This window comes from Heloderma suspectum, chromosome 1 (assembly GCF_057233095.1).
Source record: "Heloderma suspectum isolate Gila_16-S chromosome 1, 16-S_ref, whole genome shotgun sequence".
Taxonomy (NCBI): domain Eukaryota; kingdom Metazoa; phylum Chordata; class Lepidosauria; order Squamata; family Helodermatidae; genus Heloderma; species Heloderma suspectum.
The window spans coordinates 89,868,499-89,894,306 of NC_139458.1; the positions used below are offsets into that span (position 1 = coordinate 89,868,499).

The following is a 25,808-nucleotide window of genomic DNA, read 5'->3' on the forward strand; positions in this document are numbered from 1 at the left end:
GAAAAGGAAGGTATACCATATTTTCAAAGCTATTTACCTGAGATGCCATGTGGTTACAAATTGTCTGAAAAAATGTCTGTTTCCCCCAACAATAAAATAGCTCAAATGGCCATTGGTGACCTCTGGGCTTTCAATCAGAGCAAAAATGTCAAAGGCCTCACTTTGGTCATGACTAAGGGATAGGGATGGGTGGATTACTTACCCCGTTCTGGGTGGAGGCATCTGCTGGGGGGGGGAGGCAATCCGTCCCTCCCCCCAGAATCATCCCCGGCCAGTTCTGCTCTGCAGCGAGACCACAGAGCTGCCGGCCGGGCCATCCTGCAGCTGGACTTCCGTCCGCTGTAGGGCTGTGGCCTCAAATGGCGTCTGGCATAGCAGGTGCCATTTGCGTCCCTGCATTAGCTGTGATAGGCTATGTATATATTTATGTAGCCTATGACAGCAAAGAGTATCAATGCAAATGGCGTAGCGGACGCCAATTTACCAAATACTTACGTAGCCTATCATGGCTAATGCAGGGAGGCAAATGGCGGCAGCAGACCGGGGCAGCCATTCGCGGCCACAGACTGGGGCAGTGGATGGACTGGATCGGCCGACGCCAGGTAGGGTCTGTCCCGGGAAAATTTTGCGGGGTGGTGGGGGGATTGCTCCATTCCACCACGGGCTCCGGCCTCATTGGAGTCCGTGGCGGAATTCTCTAACATCCCTACTAAGGTAGCTGTTTGGATTGTGGCTTTTGAGTTTAGTAATTACACAACAACCTTGGATCATACACATGCCAGTGAAAGAAAGAAAAGGAGTAAAGTAAAAGAAAGAATGTCATAACAAATTCTTTGTTCAGATCTCAAAGTTAACTCAGAGATCAGCCAGTGTTCCCAGATTCACTAATTTACTGTCTTGATAGCATATTATATGCTATCCCTTCTACTGTTTCTTTGCTTTCATATATTTCACCTCATGATTCCAGCAGCATGTGAAATGTAAAGCTTTTGTCACCTGGGAAGTTTGCAATAATTATTTTGATATTTTAATATAGGTATTGTTAAAACTCAAGAGTTATCTACACCTGTCCTTCCACTGGTTTTGATGCTTTTAAAGCCCTTTCTATGGCATATTGAAGAGCTGACTTCCTACTGATGCAGTGTGTTTGCATACTCATGCAATGGTTATAAATGGAGCTGCTTCTCAATTTATATGCAATTGACTATATGGCAGAGTTGCTAAACACATTCAATTTATGATAAGCAGTAAAGAAATCTTTGTTTCAGTCCAGTGGCTAATAAAATTACAGCAACTGAGAAAACAGAAAATAACTTGACTGCTAGGAAAGTGTCTCCGATCTAACCTTCACCTTAAACTTGCTACTCCAATTTAACTGCAAGTGAAATTTGAAATGGACTCATGAGTTCCTTCTGAAGTTCTGAGTCAAAATATTTCAGGAATCATAGAAATGGAAGGGGACTTGTAGGTCATCTATTCCAATCCCTTCTTGATAAAGAAAACTGAAAGCTAAAGAATCCCCAGCATGGTAGAGTACCTCTAGGTAACTGGTTCCATTGTGGAACTATTCTTATCAAGAACTTTTTCCTACTGTTCAACCAAAATCTAACCTCCTGTAACTTAAGCCCATTAGATTTAGTCCGGCCATCTGGGGCATCAGAGAAGAAGTCTATGTCCCTTTCTTTGTGACAGCCCTGTAGGTATTTGACACGAACTATCATGTCACCCTTCAGTCTTCTCTTTTCCAGGCTAAGCATTCCCCATTACTTCAACTTTTTCCTCACATGATTTGGTTTCCATACCACTGGCCATCTGCATTGCCCTGCTCTGAACCTGTTCCAAGTTGCCTGTATCCTTAAGGGAGTCAAAGGAAGTCAAATGATTAGCAGAATCTCTCTCTCTCTCTCTCTCTCTCTCTCTCTCTCATAAATATACAGAGGGAGGGAGGGAAAGAAAGAGAGAGAGAGAGATCCTGCTAAACTTTTGGTTTCCCTTGAAATTCCTTTAAGGATATAGACAAATTGGAAATGTGTGTGGGGGCAGGGAGGCAGTTGTACATCCCTAGATGGTAACATGATACCAAAATCTGAAGTGAAGTTGGGAGGTATTCCTCAGAGAAAAACATGAAAACATGAGGCCAGCCAAAGTAGTTTCAATAGGACTAGATACATTTTTCAGGGGTGGGGTCACACATCACTGCTTTATCTCTTCGCCTCACTGAACTGCTTTAAGGCCTTCAAATGAAATATTTTCCCTCTTCAGAAGCCTCCTCAATTCTTTTTTGAAAATACTATTTTTGACATGATACAGTTCTCTCACAGGCCTGTGGGACTAACTAAACACATTCCCCCAGTGAAGTTCAGTAAAAGAAACATCTCTAACATTATTGTGTTCAACATTTCCCTACCTCGTGGCTGCTGGCATGCAATGAGGGAAATACATAAGAACATAACAACGTAAGAAGAGCCATGCTGGATCAGACCAAGGGTCCCTCTAGTCCAGCATTCTATTTGCACAGTAGCCAACCAGTTGTTGACCAGGAATGAACAAGCAGGGCATGAGCACAACAGCACCCTCTCACCCATGTTCCCCAGCAACTGGTGTACATATGCTGACTTCCTCTGGTACTGGAGGTAGCACATATCCATCAGGACTGGTAGCCACTGATAGCCTTTTCCGCCAGGAATTTGTCTAACCCCCTTTTAAAGCTATCCAAACTGGTGGCCATCAATACATCCTGGGGTAGCGAATTCCATAGCGAATTCCCCCACCCACAGGTACTTAAGGCGGGGCTGCCAGAGGCTGCTCGGGAAGGAGCCTGGGGAAGGAGAACCAGCCAGCAGCTGCACCGGGTGGATCCTGAGCCTGCTTCTGCCCCCGCCCACAGGTACTTAAGGCGGGGCTGCCAGAGCCTTCTCAGGAAGGAGCACTTAGCATCGCACTTGGAGTTGCATAGGATCTGAAGACATACCCACCAGCCTCTCCAGAGACACCAGCAGCCACAATACCAGCAGCAAATAGCAGCAGCGAAAAAGAGGGCAGCAGCTTTAAAGACAAGGGGAAAGGGGCATACGTGGACTTTATCTGCTCCTTCTTAGCTGCTGTTCTCTTTTATCTCTTATCTTTTATATTCTTTTAAACTGTTGTGCATTTTTTACCCTAACATTTTAATATGTGCCTGGGAGGACTACTGGGCAACTCAGGGGGTCGGGGAGGTGCCACCATAACTGTGGTCACAGGCAGGGGGAGGTATGGTGTTGGGGGATTAACAGGCCAGCTGAGGAGAAGAGGGGCTAGATACCTTACAGTTGTCCCCTCTTCTGGTTCTTCCCCCAACCTGATGGTTCCTGGCAGCCTTACCAGTCTGCCCTCGGGTCTGGTGGTGCTGCTGCTGAATGCCAGGTCGGCCCAAAATAAAATCTCCCTCATCCATGATCTGATTATGGATGAGGGGGCTGACCTGGCATGTATTACTGAGACCTGGGTGGGGGAACTGGGAGGGGTCACTCTCTCCCAGCTGTGCCCTCCTGGGTACTCGGTGCAGCACCAACACTGACTTGAGGGTCGGGGAGGGGGGTGTTGCCGTGGTCTATAGGAATTCAATCTCCCTCTCCAGGCTTCCTGCTCATTCAAGTGCAGATCTGGAGTGTTTGTACCTTGTGTTGGGTACCCGGGACAGATTAGGGATTCTGTTGGTGTACCACCCACCCCGCTGCCCATCAGACTCCCTGCCTGAGCTGACGGAGGTGGTCTCGGACTTGGTGTTGAGGACCCCCAGGATGATGGTCCTGGGGGATCTCAACTTCCATGCCGAGGCTACTGTATCCGGGGTGACTCAGGACTTCATGGCCGCCATGACAACCATGGGGCTGTCCCAACATGTCATCGGCCCAACGCATATAAAAGGACACACGCTTGATCTGGTTTTCTCGACTGGGCAGGAGGATAGTGATCTGAAAATGGAGGAATTAACATCTGTCCCTTTGTCATGGTCAGATCACTTCCTGCTGAGGTTTAGATTTCTGGCGGCCTTTCCCCTCTGCAAGGGTGGGGGACCTATTAAAATGGTCCGCCCCCGGGGATTAATGGATTCCGATGGATTCCAGAGGGGTCTGGGGGATTTTCCTGCTGGTATGACTGGTGCTCCTGTCGAAGCCCAGGTCGCTCTGTGGAACGCAGAGATGACTCGAGCAGTTGACACGATCGCGCCCAAGCACCCTCTCCCTCTGAGCAGAGCCTGGCCAGCTCCTTGGTATACACCTGAGCTGAGGGCAATGAAGCAAGAGGGGAGACGGCTAGAACGCAGGTGGAGGAAAACTCATGCTGAGTCTGACCGAACACAGGTAAGAGCCCACTATCGAGCCTACTCTGTGGCGGGGAGGGTGGCAAAGAGACAGTTCTTTTCCACCAGCATTGCATCTTCTCAGTGTCATCCAGTGGAGCCGAAATTCAGGCCGGGGAGGAGGCTTCCCACCTCGCCCGGCCGCGAACGCGAAAGTTTAAAAAAAAAAACAAACGCCTCCTGATAGGCTACGTGACGATTGACGTAGCCTATCACGGCTGACTTTGCAAATCTAGCCGTGATAGGCTACGTGAATCATCACGTAGCCTATCAGGGGGCGTTTTTGTTTTTGTTTTCTTTGATTGCAATGGCGGCGGCGGTGGCAGCCGGTCGAAAGACCGGCTGCCGCTCCCGCCCCGCTCGAACACCCGCCGAACCGCCGGCTGGACCCACCGCCAGGATGGACATTCGGTGAAGGTAAGTCCCGTCCCGGGGGGGGGGCGGGGGGCGGGGGGGTTCAGAGGATTTCTCCCCGAAACTTGTTCGGGGGGCCGAACACGTTGGCGCTCGGCCCCCCGAAGTTTCGGGGAGAAATTCTCCGCCATCCCTAATGGCAATTGTGCCATGGGGTTCCACAGGGCTCTATTTTATCCCCCATGCTGTTTAACATCTACATGAAACTGCTGGGGGAGGTTATCTGGAGGTGTGGGCTGAGGTGCCATCAATATGCAGATGACACCCAGCTCTACCTCTTTCTCATCAAAACCAGGTGAGGCAGTGGCTGTTCTGAATCAGTGCCTGGGCACGGTAATGGACTGGATGAGGGCTAATAAACTGAAACTCAATCCAGACAAGATGGAGGTACTGTTAGTGGGTGGTTCGTCTGCCCGGCTAGGTGATATTCAACCTGTTCTGGAGGGGGTTGCACTCCCCCTAAAGGATCAGGTTCGTAGTTTGGGGGTGCTTTTGGATCCAGAACTGTCACTTGAGGCACAGGTGAACTCAGTGGCATGGAGCACTTTTTATCAGCTTTGGCTGGTATACCAACTACGCCCTTATCTGGACAGAGATAGTCTAACTACAGTTATCCATGCTCTGATAACTTCTCGTCTGGATTACTGCAATGCGTTATACGTGGGGCTGCCTTTGAAAATGGTCCGGAAACTTCAGCTGGTCCAAAATAGGGCAGCAAGATTGTTAACAGGGACTGGCCTGTGAGCTCATATTACGCCAGTACTTTTCCAGCTGCACTGGCTGCCAGTCCATTTCCGGGCCTGATTCAAAGTGCTGGTGTTAACATTCAAAGCCCTTAATGGCTTGGGGCCAGGTTACCTGAAGGATCATCTCCTCCCATATGTGCCTGCCCGGACCTTAAGATCATCGTCAGCGGCCCTTCTCCGTGAGCCCCTGCCAAAGGAAGTGAGGCAGGTGGCTACTAGGAGGAGGGCTTTTTCTGCTGTGGCACCCCGGCTCTGGAATGAGCTCCCTAGTGAGGTTCGCCTGGCGCCTACATTGTATTCCTTTCGGCGCCAGGTGAAGACCTTTTTATTTTCCCAGGCATTGTAGCTTTCTAAATTTTTATCTTTGATGTTTTAAATCTGTATTTTAGACTCCTGCACTGCTGCTAGATTTTATTGTGGTTGTATTGTTATATTGTGGTTTTAATGTTCTATATATTTTAAATTGTTTTATTGTGTGTTTGGTTTCAATTTTTGTGAACCGCCCAGAGAGCTTCGGCTATTGGGCGGTATAGAAATTAAATAAATAAATAAATAAATGCATAAATTTGTAGACCTCTATCATGTTCCTCCTTACCCTCCTTTTGTCCAAGCTAAACAATCCCAGCTGTTGACTTGTAACCTTCCCTCCAGTGCCTTGACCATTTTAGTTGCCCTTTTCTGCACTTTTTCCAGCTCTACAATGTCTTTTTTTAGGTGTGGTGACCAGAACTCTACACAGTATTCCAAGTGTGGTCACACCATAGATTTCTATAGGGGCAGTATGATATTGGCAATTTTATTCTCAATTTCTTTTCTAATTATGCCTAACATGGAGTTTGCTTTTTTTACAGCAGCTGCACACTGGGTTGACATCTTCATGGAGCTGTCAACCACAACCGCAAGATCTCTTTTCTGGTCAGTCACTGCTAGCTCAGGTCCCAGCAGGCTGTACTTGAAGTTGGGACTTTTTGCCCCAACATGCATCACTTTACAGTTGCTTACATTGAACTGCATTTGCTGTTTAGATGCCCATTCTTCCAATCTGGAGAGTAGGGATGGCGGAGAATTTCTCCACGAATCTCCGGGAGGCCAAATGCCAATGCATTCGGCCCCCCGAAATTGGTGGTGAAATTCTCAGCGACCCCCCCCCCCGGGATGGGACTTACCTCCTTCGAATGCCCCTCTAGGCGGCGGGTCCCGGTGGTGTTTCGGCGGCGTTTTGGCGTGCGTGGGGGTGGCGGCCAGTCTTCTGACCAGCTGTTGCTGCCGCCATTACAAAGTAAAGTAAAAAAAAAAACACGTGATAGGCTACGAGTGGACAGATCCTTTTAGATCTCTTCACAATCCCTTTTTGTTTAACCACCCTAAATAATTTGGTGTCATCTGTAAATTTGGCCACTTCACTGCTCACTCCTAATTCCAGATCATTTATGAACTGGTTGAAAAGCATTGGTCCGAATGCAGACCCCTGTGGGACCCCACTATTTACTTCCCTCCATTGGGAGAATTTACCATTTATTCCTGCTCTCTGTTTACTGATCTTTAACCAGTTACTGATCCATAAAAGGACCTGTCCTCTTATTCCACGACTGCTAAGTTTGCTCCGGAGTCTTTGGTGAGGGACTTTGTCAAAAAACATTTGGAAGTCCAAGCAAACAATGTCTACTGAATCACCCCTGTCTACATGTATAGTGACACTCTCAAAAGAACTCTAAAAGATTAGTGAGACAGGACCTACCTGAGCAGAAGCCATGTTGATTCTTTTTTCAGCAGGGCTTGTCCTTCTATATGCTTACTAATTTTATTTTAATTTTAATAATGCCTTCAACCAATTTATCTGGAACAGACTAACTGGCCTGTAATTTACTGGATACCCCAGATCCCTTTTTGAAAATTGGTGTTACACTGGACATCTTCCAGTCCTCTGGTACAGACGCTGATCTTAGGGACATGATGCATATTTTGGTAGAAGGTCAGCATTTTCATATTTGAGTTCTTCAAGAAATCTAGGATGGATCCCATCTGGGCCTGATGTTTTATTTGCTTTCAGTTTATCAATAAAGTTGAGAACTTCATCATTTGTTACCACTATTTGCCTCGATTCCTCAAGACTCCCTTCTTGAAAACATAAGTTAAGGCACAGATATCTATCCTATATTTTCTGCAGTGAAGACAGATGAAAATAATTAATTCAGCTTCTCTGCCATCTCCTTGTCCTCCTTCAGTACTCCTTTAACTCCATTGTCGTCCAATGGTCCAACTGCCTCCCTAGCTGGTTTTCTGCTTCTATTTAAATAGTTATTGAATGTTTGCCTTGATGTTGCTAGTGATATGTTTCTCAAAATGCTTTTTTGCATCTCTTATTGTTTGTTTGCATCGCCTTTGTGCAAGATTGTGCTGCTTTTTTATTTTCCTCATGTGGGCACAGAGATGTATGGATCCCCTTACCTGGGGTCCGTCGGGGGGTCCACAGGTGGGGGGAGGCAATCCTGTCCTCCCCCCAGAATCCTCCCTGGTCGGCTTCACTCCACGGGGAGTCTGCGGAGCTGGCTCCGGCGGCTGCCAGACTTCCAGCCACAGCCGGTCTGTGGACACAAATGGTGTTCGGTGTAGGGGAAGTCATTTGCATCCCTGTCATTGGCCGTGATTGGCTACATAAATATTTACATAGCCAATCAGGGCCAATGGCAGGGATGCAAATGGCGTCCGCTACGCCAGACGCCATTTTGTTCTGCAGCCCGGCAGCGGATGGCTGCAAAACAAAGACGGCAACTCGGACCAGCTGTCGCCAGGTAGGTTGCGTCCCGGGGGGATTTCGGGGGGGTAGTCTGTTCCTCCACGGACTCCGGGGGGCTGGATTCCAAAGAATCCAGCCTCATTGGAGTCCGTGGTGGATTTCTCCACCATCCCTACTTGGGCAAGACTTCTATTTTCTGAAGGAAGCCCTCTTTTCTGTAATAGCTCCCTGAACACTGCTCATTAACCATGCCAGCAAGCTCTTGGACTTGGTGGTACCTTTCCTAACCTGAGGTATACATTTAGGCTAGGCTTCTATTATTGTGGTTTTGAGTAATGTCCAAGCAGTTTGAAGGGATTTAATAATCTTGACTCCCCCTTTTAACATCCTTTTCATCAGTTCCCTCATTTTTAGGGATGTACGAAGCCTTTACCTTGCCTTCCACTGGGGGTCCACCGAGGGGGCGGTGGCGATCCATTCCTCCCCCCCAGAATCCTCGCTGGCCGGCTCCGCAGCAATTCTGCAGAGCCGCCAGCCAGCTCTGAAGTGCCAGTGATACGGCCACCATGCCGTATCGCTGGCTGAAGGGGACGTGACATACTGCGGCCACAAATGGCATCCAGCCAGGATGCCATAAAGGCCATAAAGGCCTTGTAAATGGCTACATTTACCTTAAACTAAGGCCTTTACAGCCGCAAATGGTGTCCCGGATGCCATTTGTGGCCACAGTACATCCCCTTCAGCCAGCGATATGGCATGGCAGCCGTATCACTGGCAATCACAGGGGGAGTCCGTGGTGGAATTCTCCACCATCCCTACTCATTTTAGGGAAGTTTCCTCTTTTGAAGTCAAATGTGACTGTGTTGGACTTCCTGGGCAATTATCCACTTAAATATATATTAAATCTGATACCACTGTGATCACTATTTCCAGTTGGATTAATTACATTTACATCTCATACTAACTAGGTCCTGGGTGACACCATTTAGTGTCACTTTCCCTCTGGTCCTTTCCATGACCAAATGTTTTAGGGCACAATCATTTGGGGCATTGAGAAATGTAACCTCTTTGTTGTGGCTGGAACATGCATCTATCCAATCAATGTGGGGGTAATTGAAGTGGCCCGTTATTACAACACTTCCTTGTTTGGAAGCCTCCCTGATTTCCTTTTCCATCTCAAGGTCACTCTGAGCAGACTTTCTGGTCTGGGGGATGATAGCATGTTCCTAGCACTAAATTAGTTTTGGAGCCTGGTATTGTCACCCACAGTGCTTCTGTGGAAGAGCCTACCCCTTTTAGGTGTTCTAGTCTGCTCAACACTATGCTCTCTTTGATATAGAGGGCAACACCTCCCCCAGTAGGCCCTTCCCTGTCCTTCCTATAGAGTTTATATCCAGAGATGACCGTATCCCACTGGTTCTCTCCACTCCACCAGGTTTGTGTAATGCCCATTATAGGCTTTCCTTTAAAATCAAGCACTCCAAATCTCCCATTTTGGCTCACAGGCTTCTAGCATTTTCATAAAAACACCAATACATGGTGTCCCTCCCCAGATGCATCTGGCATGTGCATCTTTTGCTTTGGGACATTGGCTCCTTTGATTGGCTATTATGTTCTACCGTGTGCTCCTGGCCTATTTTCTCCCCTTCTACATTTGGGTAATCAAAAACATTTTCATCTTCATCCCTTTGGGATGATTTAACCTGAGCCAGATGCTTCTCAGCTCCTGTCAGCTTTCCCCCAGGGTTTAGTTTAAAAGCTGTTATGCCACCCTTTTTATGTTTAGTGTGAGCAATCTGGTTCCATTTTGGTTCAAGTGGAGTCTGTCCCTCTTGTACAGGTCCAGCTTGTCCCAAAACATTCCCTAGTGCCTAACAAATCTGAATCCCTCCTCCCTGCACCACTGTCTCATCCATGCATTGAGACTCCTCAGCTTTGCATGTCTATCTGGCCCTGCACTTGGAACAGGTAGCATTTCTGAGAAAGCCATCTTGGTGGTCCTGGATTTCAACCTCCTACCTAGCAACCTAAATTTGGCTTCCAGGATCTCATAACTACATTTCCTCACATTGTTGGTACCAACATGGACCACAACCACTGACTCCACTACCAGGCTATCCAGACAGCACATGATAATGGCAACCTTCACACCAGGCAGGCAATTCACTATCCGGTCAACGTGTCCATCACAAACCCAGCTGCCCATGTGTCTAATGATTGAATCTCCCACTACCACAATCCCCTCTCCCCGCAAAGACACATCCTCAGTGCGAGAGGATATTTGTTCATCTTCCGAGGAATGGGTCCCTTCTAAGGGATTATTTCCCTCTTCATCAGAATGATGCCCTCCTTCCCTGGGACCTGCATTTTCCATGACAGCAGAGGAGCTGTCACCCTGGGAGTGTGACACAGGTAATAGGTCCCTGAAGGTCTCATATGTCAACCTCTCTGCCTCTCTTAGCTTCTCTGGGTCAGCAACCTTGGCCTCAAGGGAACGAACTTGTTCCCTGAGAGCCAGGAGCTCATTACACCGAGCACACAGCAACAACTTCTGCCTAGAAGATAGATAGTTGTACATGTGGCACTCAGTGCAATACACTGGATAGCCCTCAACCCCCTGCTGGCTTTCTACCTTCATAACTGTTTTTTTTATTTGGGTGTGTTTTCCCTGGAAAACTTAGTTTTTTTACTATGAGAAAGTGGGAAAAATATTTATAGTTATTCATTTGAAGTTACTTACTGTTAGTATGGACTAGGGAGGAAAGTGTCAACTGCCCTGGCTTCCTCACCCTGTTGCTAAACTCACACAGTTGCGTAACTCACTTCTTTGCTGACGCTTTGTTACTGAAGCTGAGACGCTTTGTTTTCCTTGTGTTTGGAAAGGACTCCTTGTGTTTGGAAAACTGGCTCCCTCACAAGCGTGCCTCCTTATACAGATTGGTCCAATCTGCAGTGAATCTGATTTGAGGGGAGAGGAGGAGCCGGGAGGGGGAATTGAGCCTTGGAACATCTCTAGGTGCTAATAGGGCTGAACTTTTAACCCAGCAGTTTGTTTCCTTGCTTTTTACGTTTTGTTCTTTGGCACCCCACCATTCTCAATTACTATTCCTTCCCTTCCTATGTTTCAGCTCTCTATATTCTTATTAAAAAACAAAGAATACAAAAAACAAAACAAAAATCAGAACCCCTGTTCTATTCTGTTAGGCTTTAGTGTTATTTCCCTTCCCATCACCCCTTAGTTTGTAGGTAGTTATCTCTTTCTATATCTGCTTTTCTTTTGGTCTTTTGTGTGTGTGAGAGCTGTGTGAGTGCAGCACACACATTGTTGTGCACAAGCAAACAGTGTGTGGCCAAAGCAGTACCCTAATACACAGTCCAATATATACTGTGGAGCAAAGAAGTACACAATACACATAATATGAAGCACCATCACTTTTGCTGATTTTCCAAGACACTTTGCCTGTCACGTGTTTTCCCTTGTGTACATCAAATGACCATAAGAAGAATATGATCAGGCTAAGCCATATAGATATATTTTTTAAATGTGTGCTTCATCTTACCCTTCCTGGGGAAAAGGGCTGCCAAAATGATCAGAGGGCTGGAACAACTGCTCTATAAAAGGCTTCAGTGATGGGGCTATTTAATTTAGAAGGAAATAGGGATGTCAGAGGATTCTGCCAGAGTTCCCCCCAAAATCCGTGGTGGAACAGAGCTCCCCCGCCCCACCACCCCGCGAAAGGCATGCAAAACTAGGGATGTACGAAAGTAACTTACGTTTTCAAAGGGTGACATTCGCAGTGAGGGGGAGGTGCTCCGTCCCTCCCCCTGAAATTCTGTCCGGCCATCTCCGGTCTGTGGAGATTCTGCAGCGCTGCCAGCTGGGGCCACCCACAGCTGGACATCCAGCCACTGGGCAGCCTGCAGGAACGCAAATTGCAGCTGCCGTAGATGCTGCCATTTGTGTCCCTGTATTTTGTCATGATAGGCTACGTAAATATTTACATAGCCTAGCATGGCAAAAACCCCACAAAAAACAGTGAATGCAAAAGGCAGCGGCTATGGCGGCCACCATTTGTGTTCCCCCCCCTTTTTTTTTTTGGTCATTTTAGCCTACATAAATATTTACATAGGCTAAAACGGAGGAAAAAAGGGAACTCAAATGGTGGCCACCATAGCCGCCACCATTTGCGTTCCCTTAGTTTTGCCATGATAGACTACGTAAATACTTACATAGCCTATCACGGCTTCCACAGGGATGCAAATGTCGTTAGACGCGGCCACCATTCGCAAGTCGGCATGGATGGCAGCAGGCAGGTGATCTGTTCCGGGCCCATTTTGCAGGGTGGAGGGGCGGGGGGGCTTCGTTCCACCACAGATTTCAGGGGGCCGAATGCACTGGCATTAGGCCTCGCCAAGATCTGTGGTGGAATTCTCTGACATCCCTACGCAAAACTAGGGGTGTACGAAACCCACTTACCTTGCTCCGCCGGGTTCCACTCGGGGGGGGAGTCACTCCATCCCTCCCCCCGGAATCCTGTCGTAGCTGCCATCATTTGCATCCCTTTCTTTCGCCGTGATAGGATACGTAAAAATTTACGTAGCCTATCATGGCAGGGAGAAAACCCGAGCATATGCAAATGGCGGTAGCCGCCACAATTTGCATATGCTGTGGTTTTTCCCCCTGCCATGATAGGCTACGTAAATACTAATGCATCCTATCATGGCTAACACAGGGACGCCATTTGCATCCCTGCGGAGGCCGTGATAGGCTACGTAAATATTTACGTAGCCGCCGCCATTTGCGTTCCAGTTTTTTTGCTGTGATAGGATACATAAATATTTACATAGCCTATCACGGCGAAAGACAGGGGCACAAATGGCCGCTATGCCATTTGCGGCCCTGTTTTTTTGTTTTTTGTTTTGCTGTGATAGGCTACATAAATATTTACGTAGCCTATCTAGGGATGGCGGAGAATTCCACCACAGATTTCAGTGAGGCCGAATGCACTGGCATTCGGCCCCCCGAAATCTGTGGCGGAATGGCCTGCCACCCCCTCGCCCCCCTGCAGATCCCCCCCGGGTTGAGACTTACCTTGGGGGGATGTTGCGGATGGTGGCAGCTCCAGTGGCAGCTTCGGCGGTGGCTGGTCTTCCGACCGGCTGCCATGGCTGCCATTTGCAGTCTAGTCTTTTTTTCTTTCTTTTTTTACCCGGATGTGATTGGCTACATAAAGACTTTGGTAGCCTATCACGTCTGGGTATAAAAAAAAAAAAAAAGGCATACGCAAATGGCAGCAGCTATGGCAGCCACTATTTGCATTCCTTATTTTTCGCCTTTTTAGTCTATGTAAATATTTACGTAGATTATTACGGCAAAAATAAAGGGGAATGCAAATAGCGTAGTGGGTGCCTATGTAAATATTTACGTAGGCTAAAATGGCAAAAAAAAAGGAATGCAAATGGCGGCCGCCGTAGCCAGCGCCATTTGCATATGCATGGGTTTTTTTACTTTGCCGTGATAGGCTACGTACATATTTATGTAGCCCATCACAGTTCAATACAGGGATGCAAACGGCGGCGGCTACGGCAGCCACCATTTGCGTCCCTGCTGCCCAGCGCACATCCCTAGAAGGAAAGCAAATAAGAGGGGGAGATTTGTAAAATTATATGGGGTAGAGAAAGTGCAGCAGTGCAGTTAATAAATAAGTAAAATATTCCAATAAAAGTAAAAAAAAAAAAAAAACGCCCCCGTGATAGGCTACGTGACGATTAACGTAGCCTATCACGGCTAGATTTGCAAAGTCAGCTGTGATAGGCTACGTAAATCATCACGTAGCCTATCACGGGTGACTTAAAAAAAAAACAGGGGCGTTTTTTTTTTAAACTTTTTATTTCGCAGCCGGGCGAGGCGAGGCGCCTCCTCCCCGACCTAAATTTCGGCCGAGCGAGGCGGGAAGCCTCCCCCCCCGGCCTGAATTTCGGCCGGGAGAGGCGGGAAGCCTCCCCCCCTGGCCTGAACTTCGGGGGGAGAGCAGCGAAGCACCTCCCCCCCACCACGAAAAGCTGCGAGACCAGGTAAGTGGCTTTCGTGCACTCCTACTTCCAAAGTATTAGCGATCCCGCCCAATTTGGTGTCATCTGCAAATTTGATCAGCATTCCCTGCATCTCCTCCTCCAAGTCATTCATAAAAATGTTGAAGAGCACTGGGCCCAGGACTGAGCCCTGCAGTACCCCACTCTTTACCTCTCCCAGTTTGAGAAGGTCCCTTTGATAAGCACTCTTTGATTCCGATTCTGTAGCCAACTGTGGATCCACCGGATCATTGTTTCATGTAGCCCACTTTGAGCTAGTTTGCTCATCATCATGGGGCACGTTGTCGAAAGCTTTGCTGAAGTCGAGGTATATGATGTCTACAGCATTTAGGGATGGCGGAGAATTTCTCCACGAATCTTGGGGAGGCCGAATGCCAACGCATTCGCCCCCCCGAAATTGTTGGTGAAATTCTCCGCCACCCCCCGCCATGCCCCGGGATGGGACTTACCTCCCTCGAATGTCCTTCTCGGCGGCGGGTCCCGGCGGGAGTTCAGAGGCGGTTCGTCGGGGGCGGGGGTGGCGGCTGGTCTTCCGACCGGCTGCCGCCGCCGCCATAACAAAATAAAGTAAAAAAAAAAACACCACACCCATGATAGGCTACATAACGATTTACGTAGCCCCTCTCGGCTAGATTTCCAAAGTCAGCCATGATAGGCTACGTAAATTGTTACGTAGCCTATCACGGGTGACTTTGAAAAAAAAAAGCGCGTACGCAAATACCATTGCCCTTATTTTCGCCGTAGTCTACATAAATCTTTACGTAGACTACCGGGACCAAATAAGGAACGCTAATGGCGGCGCGCATGGGCGCCGCTATTTGCGTACGTGCTTTTTTTTTTCAAAGTCACCCGTGATAGGCTATGTAATGATTTATGTAGCCTATCACGGCTGACTTTGGAAATCTAGCCGTGATAGGCTACGTAAATCATTATGTAGCCTATCACAGGTGTGTGTGTGTGTTTTTCACTTTTGTATTTCGCGGCCGGGGAGACAGGGCACTTCTCCTCGGCCTGAATTTCGGCTGGGCGATGCGGGGCGCCTCCCCCCCCCGGCCTGATCTTCCGGGGGAGAACCAAAGCACCTCCCCCGCACCGCGAAGCAAGCTGCAGGACCAGGTAAGTGCCTTTCGTCCATCCCTAACAACATTCCCACGGTCCACAAGGAAGGTTACTTGATCAAAAATGAGATCAGATTTGTCTGGCAGGACTTGTTTTTGACAAATCCATGTTGACTTCGAGTAATCACTGCATTGTTTTCAATGTGCTTCCAGATGGATTGCTTGATCATCTGCTCCAGAATTTTCCCAGGGATTGATGTCAGACTGACTGGTCTGTAGTTCCCAGGTTCCTCCTTTTTACCCTTTTTGAAGATAGGGACCACATTAGCCCTCCTCATATGACACTTCACTCATCCTCCATGATTTCTCAAAGAGAGTAGACAGTGGTTCTGAGAGCTCTTCTGCCAGTTCCTTTATTACTCTAGGGTGCAGTTCATCTGGCCCTGGAGATTTGAACTCATTCAAAGTAATTAGGTGTTCCTTGACCATATGCATATCGATCTCAACCTGCAATCCTGCCCCTTCAGCCTGTACTTCGCCTGTGCCGGGGCGGTCATAGACCCTCTTTTGGGAAAAGACTGAGCCAAAGTAGGAATTGAGCACTTCTGCCTTTTCTTTGTCATCTGTTATCATTTTGTCATCCTTATTTAATAGCTGAACCACAATCTCTTTCCTCTGTCTTTTACTATGCACGTAGCTGAAGAAAGCCTTTTTGTTGCTTTTAGCATCCCTCGCTAACCTCAGCTCATTCTTAGGGATGGCAGAGAATTCCGCCATGGATCCCGGTGAGGCCGAATGCCAGTGCATTCGGCCCCCCCGAAATCTGTGGCAGAATGGCCTGCCACTCCCCCGCCGCCCCGCGGATCCCCCCCCGGGACGAGACTTACCTGGGGTGGATCTTCCAGGCAGCGGTGGCTCTGCCGGCGGGAGCTGCGGCAGCTGGTCTTCTGACCGGCTGCCGCCGCCACCATTTACAGTCTTGGTAAAAAAAAAAAAAAGACATGATAGGCTACGTAAAGATTTACGTAGCCTATCATGGCTGGGTGGGTTTTAAAAAAAAACAGACGTGATAGGCTACGTAAATCTTTACATAGCCTATCATGGCTGGTTGGGATTAAAAAAGCAAACAAACCCACGTATGCAAATGGCGGTGTCTATGGCCGCCACCGTTTGCGTTCCTTCTTTTTGGCCATCTTAATCTGCGTAAATATTTACGTAGTCTATGATGGCGAAAATAAAGGGGAACACAAATAGCGTAGTGGGCGCTATTTGCGTCCACTTTTGATTCTCCGTTTTAGCCTACGTAAATATTCCCCTATGACGGGGAATCAAAAAGGGACGCAAATAGCGCCCGCTACGCTATTTGCGTTCCCCTTTATTTTCGCCATCATAGACTACGTAAATATTTACACAGATTAAGACGGCCAAAAAGATGGAACGCAAATGGCGGCAGCCATAGCCGCTGCCATTTGCGCATGCGGGTTTTTGGTTTTTTGTTTTACCCAGAGCCCTCCGCGGCCAGAAATCCGGCTGCGGACGGCTCTGGCCTGGCTGGGCCTGGATGGCTGCTCCGCGGAGCTGCCGCGGAGCACAGCCGGCTGTTTGAGGATTCCGGGGGAGGGACGGAACGCCTCCCCCCCCCATAAACATAATCTGCGAACAAGTAAGTCACTTTCGTACATCCCTACTCATTCTCAGCTTTAGTCTTCCTGACACCATCCCTGCAATCCTGTGCTACCTGCCTGTACTCTTCCTTTGTTACTTGGCCTTTTTTCCACTTCCTATATGTGTCCTTTTTTGTTTTCAGGTCATCCCTAAGCTTTCTGTGAAGCCACTTTGGCTTCTTCTGTTGTCTTCCACCTTTTCTTCTTGTTGGAATTGTTTGTAATTGTGCCTTGAGAATTTCCTTTTTTAAAAGCTCCCACCCATCTTGGACTCCTTTTCTCGTTAGAGTCACTTGCCATGGGACCTTACTGATCATTATTCTGAGTTTATGAAAATCAGCTTTCCTAATATCAAGTGTACGCGTTTGACTACACTCGGCTTTTGCTTCCCTTAGAACCAAGAACTGAAGTATAACTGAAGTCGCTTTCCCCCTCAGTTCCTGTAACTGCTACTTTAAAATTCTTGGTTTAGAATGTATAAAAAGCAGATTGAGAAGAAATTGTTGGTTAGACATGGATAGGGGTGGATGAAAGTCACTTACCTTTCGTCGAAGGTTATTTGCGGTGGGGGGGAGGCACTTCGCTGCTCCCCCCGCGAAGTTCAGGCCGGGGGGGAGGCTTCCCGCCTTGACCCGGCCGAAATTCAGGCCGGGGGGAGGCTTCCTGCCTCCCCCCGGCCGAAATTCAGGCCGGGGAGGAGGCTTCCCGCCTCGCCCAGCCGCGAACTCGAAAGTTTTTTTTAAAAAAAACAAACACCCCCGTGATAGGCTACGTGACGATTAACGTAGCCTATCACAGCTAGATCTGCAAAGTCAGCCATGATAGGCTACATTAATCATCACGTAGCCTATCACGGGTGACTTAAAAAAAAAAAGCGCGTACGCGAATGGCGGCCCCCATAGGGAGCCGCCATTCCTGTTCCTTATTTGGTCGCTGTAGTCTACGTAAATCTTTACATAGACTAGGGCGAAAATAAGGGCAACGCAAATAGCATTGCCCTTATTTTCGCCGTAGTCTACGTAAAGATTTACGTAGACTACAGCGACCAAATAAGGAACGTGAATGGCGGCTCCCTATGGGGGCCGCCATTATCCGTACGCGCTTTTTTTTTTTAAGTCACCCGTGATAGGCTACGTGATGATTAATGTAGCCTATCACGGCTGACTTTGCAAATCTAGCTGTGATAGGCTACGTTAATCGTCACGTAGCCTATCACGGGGGTGTTTTTTTTCTTTCTTTCATTGGAATGGCAGCGGCGGCGGCAGCCGGTCGAAAGACAGGCTGCCGCTCCCGCCCCGCTCGAACACCCGCCGAACCACCGGCCGGACCCGCCGCTGGGAGGGACATTTGGCAAAGGTAAGTCCCGTCCTGGGGGGGGTGCGGGGTGCGGGGGGGTTCGGAGGATTTCTCCCCGAAACTTGTTCGGGGGGGCCGAACACGTTGGCGCTCAGCCCCCCGAAATTCTCCGCCATCCCTAGACATGGAGCAAACTGATCAGTGAGAAGACTAGGTGAGAAGAAGGGAGAATATGAACTGGGCATTTTTTATTTTCCTGGGCTTTTAAAAACAAGAAGGAAGAATGTTTACCTCAGTGTTAGATCTGATTTCATTATACTTTGCTGCTATTTTATTTTTGTTTTTGTAATTTTGTATTAGCAACATAAAAAAACTGCCTTTTACTAGGTCAGACTATTTCCCCATCTAATCTAGGCCTGTCTAAACTGGCTGGCAGTGGCTGTCCAGAGTCATAGGCAGATAATCTTAGACAGACCATCACTTACTACCTGACTAAGGATTCCAAAGATTGATCCTAGAAGCTTCTGCTTGTAAGCCATGTGCTCTAGCCATGAGCTACAGCCCTTCTACACAAAGAGGTAAGTGGGGCCTTGTCCCTACCATATCTCTCACATCTCTTCTTTCCCAGTGCCATTAGATCACCATGCAGTGATCTAATGGAAGTATTTTATTTTGTTATTTTAATTTGAAGTTTTGTAAACTGCCCTGGTAGATTTTATTGAAAGATAGTATATGAAACTTTTTATTCAGAAATAAATATACTTTCCAGAAAGCACTTGTTTGCAGTGAGCATTTTTACAAGCCCATGTGGACTGAACAATCAACCATTCTCAAACATTTGAGCCAGCTATCATTAGCTCAACTCCAAGTGTCTTACAGCTTTAACTGTACAATTCATTGCTGGAAACAAAGAGTGGTAGATGATCCTGGCTGTAAGGAAAATGTTCTACACTTGGATTTTTTTTATTTATTTTTTTTGAGACGTGAATTATTAAACTAGGAATATGGGGGGGGGGAATCCATTTGCTCTTTTCTTCTGTGTGTACAATAATATCTTCAGATTTACTGCCCACATTGAGTAACAGACACACGTGGGAGCAATGACAAGTGTGAATGTGTGCATTTGTGCAGCTTACATTGCATTCCCTGTCCTCAGTTGCCAGTATTGCGGAGGAGGAGGCTGAGTGTTTAAACTGATTAACTGATTGTATTTTTTTCCCTATGTTGATCTTGGTTTGCCAAGAAATACTGCAGCTAAGAAATAGCTCCATATATTTAATGCTACAGACTGCCATGGAGACATACAAAGCCCTGGATTTGCAATCTGTTCTAAGAAGTTATTTAGGCCTGTTCTAACATATAGAATGGAACATTAAAACAAGTTCCATGTTCCACTGATCCTGAAAGTATCCTGGTAGAACATTGGGATGATGTAAATGTAGTGACAGTCTTTCATACCATTTCACAAAAGCTCTAAAATTGACAGGGAAGCCCAATTGTTAAATGAAAGTGTGGAGCGTGGAGAGAGCAATCCTACGGCCGCTAGACATTGTCTAGAGGGCCATAAGATAGGCTCATTTCCAGGAACCGACCTCGGAGCCCACGCTCTGAGGTCAGTTCTCAAAAAACCGACTGCCCCCTTTGCCCACACTGCTTCGGAGGCCGCGCGGAGAAGCCCCGTCCTCCATACCCAGAAAAGGAGCGCAGAGCGACTGCAAAGGGGCAAGGCTAGGGGGCGTTCTGGGGCGGGGAGAGCGAAGCTGCATGTACGACACATCCAATGTGTCATACGGCAGCTTCCTCTCCTGGTCAGCCCCCCCCCCCCCGCCACTAGACAGCTGAAAATGGCTATCTAGCGAAAAATAGCAAGGCAGGAGAGGCACGGAGGGAACAATCCCCCCCCCCCCTGTGCCTCTCCTGCCTTGCTTTGGATAGGCGGTCGCCTCCAAGGTTGGAGGCTGCCGCCTATCCAGTTAGGATTGTCCCTTTAATGGTCTTTTCAACAGCAAAAAAGAGAGAAAAGAATGGGGATTTGATTACAACTATAGTGCTAGCCTTATCCTTTAATGATAGTACTGAAGTAACAGACAAGACAACCAGAATATTCTGCACAACTGTTGAGCTATTTCTTACAGGTTTCTCCATTTGCCAGGCCCAGCTTTGCTCTGTACTGCTGTCTGCTGTTTGTTTGTTATGGCTGCTACCATAGGATGTGCTCACATCACCAGCAAGAGCTGCAAAACCTCCCCCCACACCTCAGTTGATTAGTAACTGGAGCCAAATGTGCTTGGCTCTTGGGGAAGACCTTCTGTGCTGGTCCCAATGTAGGGCACCCCTGGCATCCACCTGAATCAGGAGTGTTAACCTGGTCATTCTGGTCTTTTATAGTCGGGGGGGCGGGTCAGTTTCATTCTTATGGGATGATTATATGCTTGGGGGAGAAGATATGGGGTCAAATTGGGGGAGATCTTGGGGGGAATTACTCTGGTGATGAGGAGGGAGAGGTATGGCATTGGGAGGACGGCCAGCCAGGTAAGGGGAACATGGCCCAGACAGTTAACACTGGTGTCATGCTCTGGCCTCCTTCTACCCAGAGGTTTTATATTTGCCTTCATCCATGTTCTAATAGCAGAAGACCTGGCTGATCTGGCATGTATAAACAAGACCTGGGTGGGTAATCAGGGTGTCATTAGTGTCTCCCAGTTGTGCCCTCCAGGATACTTGGCTCAGTATCAGAGTAGACATGAGGATTGGGGAGGGGGTTACCATGGTCTATAGGGACTCTACCTTTTCCTCCAGGCTCCCTGTCCATCTGACTAGTAGTCTGGACTTGTGTTTGCATCTTGTGTTGGACCAGAAGGACAGTTTGTGGATTCTGCTGTGTATCACCCACCTCACTGCCCAGCAGTTTCTCTACCTGGGCTGATGAAGATGTTCTTGGAGGATATTGTTCAGCCCCATGTATTCTCTGGCATGGGATTCTGCAGGGGTCCATTTTGTCTCCTATGCTATTTAACAGCTACATGAAACTATTGAATGGGGTCATCTGGAGTTTTGGAGTGTGCTGCCATCAGTATCCTGATGACATGCATCTCTGTTTCTCCTTTTCATCTTCAGCACATGAGGCTGTGGATATGTTAGATCAGTTCATTGCTGTAACAATGGACTGGATGAGAGCTAATAAAATGAAATTCAATCCAGACAAGACTGAGATGCTATTAGTGGGTGGTTTGTTTGACTAGATATAGGGTGTTCGGCCTTTTCTGGATTGGGTTGCCCTCCCTCTGAACGTGTCGGTTCATAGCTTGGGGCTTCTGTTTTATTGGGTTCTGTTTTATTAAGTTCTGGTATTTTAAAGTATTTAGCTGTTTAAAGTTATTTAACTCTTCATATGTTTTAACCCATGCTGTAAGACTCATTGACTCTTTTTTAGAAAAAGGATGATGATGATGATGATGATGATTTTAAGTCACTGCCATAGGACTAGGGAGGACTCAGTGCATAGGGCAGCAACTGTGCTACATCATAAGAACATAGGAAGCTGCCTTATACTGAGTCAGACCATTCCATCTAGCCCAGTATTTTCAACACTGACTTGCAGCTGCTTTCCAGGGCTTCAGGCAGGATTCTTTCCTTGCCCTACCTGGAGAAGCCAAGGATTGAACCTGGGTAGGGATGGCGAGGGTGCCCGATTCCATCTGGGAATCCAGCGGAACTTCCCCTGGCCATAACCCCAAGCCCCGCTTGCCAAGCCCCTGCCCCTGCTCATCCCCAGCCCATGCTCGGCAAATGCCCTGCACTCACCCCAACAGCCTCGTCGAGCTTTGTGGTCACCCTTTTTGGAGAAATAAAATGGTGATCGTAAAAATGTGCATATCTGTGTATGCATGAAAATGCACATTTTTGCACATACACAAATGTGCGCATTTGCAAAAAAAGGTGCATTTTTGTGCATAAGCAAATATGTGCATTCTGCAATTGCCATTTTATTTTTTTTAAAAATGGAGACTACAGAGCTCGACAAGTCTGCTAGGGTGAGTGCCAGCTGCTCGCCGAGCACGGGAGGAGCTCGAGTGTGTTCCGGGGACCAGCAAGTGGGGGCAGGGGCTGGGCAGGCACCCGAAGAACCTGGACAGGGATGGGTTCACACATTCCCAAACCTGAGACCTTTTGCATGCAAAACATGTGCTCTATCACACTGAGCTACCCTCCATCATTATAGTCTTTTTAATGGGGTATTATAGAAAATGGCTTATCATGCCTATTAGGGATGTACAAAAGTCACTTACCTTTCTGCGGATTATGTTTATGGGGGGGAGGAGTTCCATCCCTCCCCCTGGAATCCTTGATGGCCAGCTCTGCTCCACGGTGGCTCTGCAGAGCAGCCGGCCAGGCCCAGCCCAGGCCAGAGCTGTCCGCAGCTGGATTTCCGGCCGCAGAGGGCTCTGGGTAAAAACAAACAAAAACCACATACGCAAATGGCGGCGGCTACAGCCGCTGCCATTTGCATTCCTTATTTTTCGCCGTCTTAGTCTACGTAAATATTTACGTAGACTATTACGGCGAAAACAAAGGGGAATGCAAATAGCGTAGCGGGCGCTATTTGCGTCCCTTTTTGATTCGCCGTTTTAGCCTACATAAATATTTACGTAGGCTAAAACGGTGAATCAAAAAGGAACGCAAATAGCTCCTGCTACGCTATTTGTGTTCCTCTTTGTTTTCTTCATAATAGTCTATGTAAATATTTACGTAGACTAAGACGGCGAAAAGTAAGGAACACAAATGGCGGTGGCCATAGCCGCCGCCATTTGCATATGTGTGTGTGTGTTTTTAACCCAGCCATGATAGGCTACGTAAATCTTTACGTAGCCTATCACGTCCCTGTAAAACAAACAAACAAACAAAACACCTCCAGACTGCAAATGGCGGCAGTGGCAGCCGGTCGGAAGACCAGCCACCGCCGCCGCCGAAGCCACCACTGGAGCCGCCGCCACCCGGAACATCCGCCCCAGGTAAGTCTTGTCCTGGGGGGGATCCGTGGGGGGGTGGGGGGGCAGGCCATTCTGCCACAGATTTTGGGGGGCCGAATGCACTAGCATTCGGCCTCACCGAGATCCGTGGCGGAATTCTCTGACATCCCTACCTATGATACAGTTCTACTGCTGAAACAAAGAAGGTTTCAGAGAGGAGGACACCTGGTTGCTGAACTTTGGTGCTTTGTCCCTTTGCACAGCTCTTTCAGATTTGAGCTTGTATCTTCATGTCAGCATAGCACTTCATCACTCCATAATATTGTCAGCATATATTTAGAAGATGCTTCTTTAGTTCCTTTTCCCACATTCTACTCCTCTACCTGCTGAAATACATCAATGACATTTTCATTATCTGGACCCACAGGAAGGAGACCAGAATTGGTTGGTGATACACAGGCTGAATTGCTCTCTTCCATCCCTCAGGCTGCCACTTCACACCCTGTGGTGGGCTCAGGTCCTGATAGTATAGCATTTCCTATGGATAGTGCCTCTCATCAGTTCAAATATCACATTTTTTTAAAAAAAAACAAGTCATCATCAAGCTTTCACCAAGGCTGGTCATTATGAGCTTCAAGTTGCATTTGAAGGACAATACAGAAACATCTAAAACCACCAGGTCTCACATCATTAAAGTTCCACTATTAAAATGTGGCATAAAAGTTCCTCCTAAAATACAATCTATTTTCATAATCCACCATCTCACAGAGTGAGTCAATATCATGAATAAGCACACCCACAAAGTGGGTGAAAGCCCTAAAGCAGCAGATGCCATTTATTAATAGAACCAGCAGAGTTATATATACTTGCTAGTCACAGTAAGTGACAGCCACGACTTCAAGCTTATGCTCCTGCAGCTGTATGTTTAGGGATTGTCCTTAGAACTGGGAAACCTTAGTCCTAGTCCTGCTACTGAGTCCCCCTTAGTATATTCCCCTTTTGATTGGAATCTGTTGCTTTCCGGGGTTTTCTCTTTAGTTTCCAGAACAATGATGGAAAAGCCTTATCTGCCCAAGAAAAACTCACAGCCAGGTGGCCAGTGCTATATACAGTATGTCTGATTGGAAAAGTCAAGAAAAACGGGGGTTAAGCACCCCAGGAAGATGTAGAGAACTGAGTGAGGTGCTATTGACTTTTCTTGTTGGTACTGAAGATACAGTGATGGTGGGGCAATGGGCAGTTTTAGATGGTGGCCCAAGAGACTCAGGAAGCCCAGCCCACCTGACAACAAGATTTCGATAGCAAAGGAAGGATCAAAGATGTTTGCAAAAGGGATAGCACAAGTCACACAGCATTGGATCATAAGGGGATGATGCATTGTCTGAGGGTAAGTCTCTACTTACCCTCATGGCAGGCAGGCCTTCCAGTGGTGTAGAACAGAGGATGCTGGTTCAGGGCCAGGGCCCAAGGAGATGTGGATTCCCAAGAAAGAGGGATGATGATACAGACAATATGCCCTGTATAGTGGCACAGATGATCCTCTGGGGATGCACCTGGATTATACAGGATGGGCAATTATTTTAAAAGGGAAGTACAGATATTTTCCCTTGGTTCACATGGTAATGAAGAGAACAAGAAAAGGGAATGCAGTACGGGGATAATGGGGGAATGGGGAGCCCGTGGAGAGGGGATGATAATTTGGTTTTGAAATTTTACCATTCGCTCCCATTTTGTTAAATACTTTGAGGTAGTTGGGAAGTACCAAATCACCAACTTTTTCTGGATCATGGAGATCCATAGATTACAAAGGGCCATAGATTACAAAGGGTTTAGGCTTGTCCTGCAACTGGGAGTGCTCTTCAAACCCTACTCCCAAGAAAGATGAGTAAGCCCAGACACCAGTGCAAATGGCTAGCATCAGTGCCCCTTGGATGTTTTAGAGCTAGCTGGTGGGATCCACTGTTGCAGGTTAAATACTCTTTAAGACAGGCAGTCACTACCTTTTGGAAGCATTCCTATGGGGCACGTGGTCACAAAAAGATTGAAAAAGAGGGTCATACAGGGAGGGTTGTGGGGCCATTGGACTCCTGGCCCCTGCTCAACATATCAGTCTTCCCATTAGAGGGAGCCCCAAAAAATGCTTTTGGTGAATACAGCCTTCTTCAAAAGGGTCCACAGTTAATGGTGTAATTGATCTTGAGCTACGCTTAGTCAGATATGCATCTGTTGACCAGAAGCTGCAGCTGATCAGGCCAGGCTTGTAGTGCTGCCAACTCACTAATGGCTAAATGTGACATCCAGTCAGCCTTTCTCTTACTGCTTGTTGGTCACCAAGATGTTACCCTGTTGCAGGTTCAGTTTAGAAAGCAGTTATTTGTAGATAAGGGCATGACAATGAAGGCCTTGTGTGGCGTCACATTCAAAAAGTTCTGTTTCTGTTCAGAAAGGGCAGTAACAAATGAAGCAGGGTTGTGCCATGTCATAGAGT

General features: G+C 47.6%; 1 protein-coding gene across 1 annotated transcript in view; it reads left to right on the forward strand.

The window, feature by feature from the left end:
• The first annotated feature begins 18,764 nt into the window (after positions 1-18,764).
• Positions 18,765-25,808, forward strand: part of LOC146357566 (uncharacterized) — a 28,356-nt gene continuing 21,312 nt past the window's right edge. Inside the window, exon 1 of the mRNA XM_084827897.1 lies at positions 18,765-18,928. Coding sequence (XP_084684023.1) covers positions 18,888-18,928 — 41 coding nt within the window. The 5' untranslated portion in view covers positions 18,765-18,887. The remainder of the gene's footprint in view (positions 18,929-25,808) is intronic.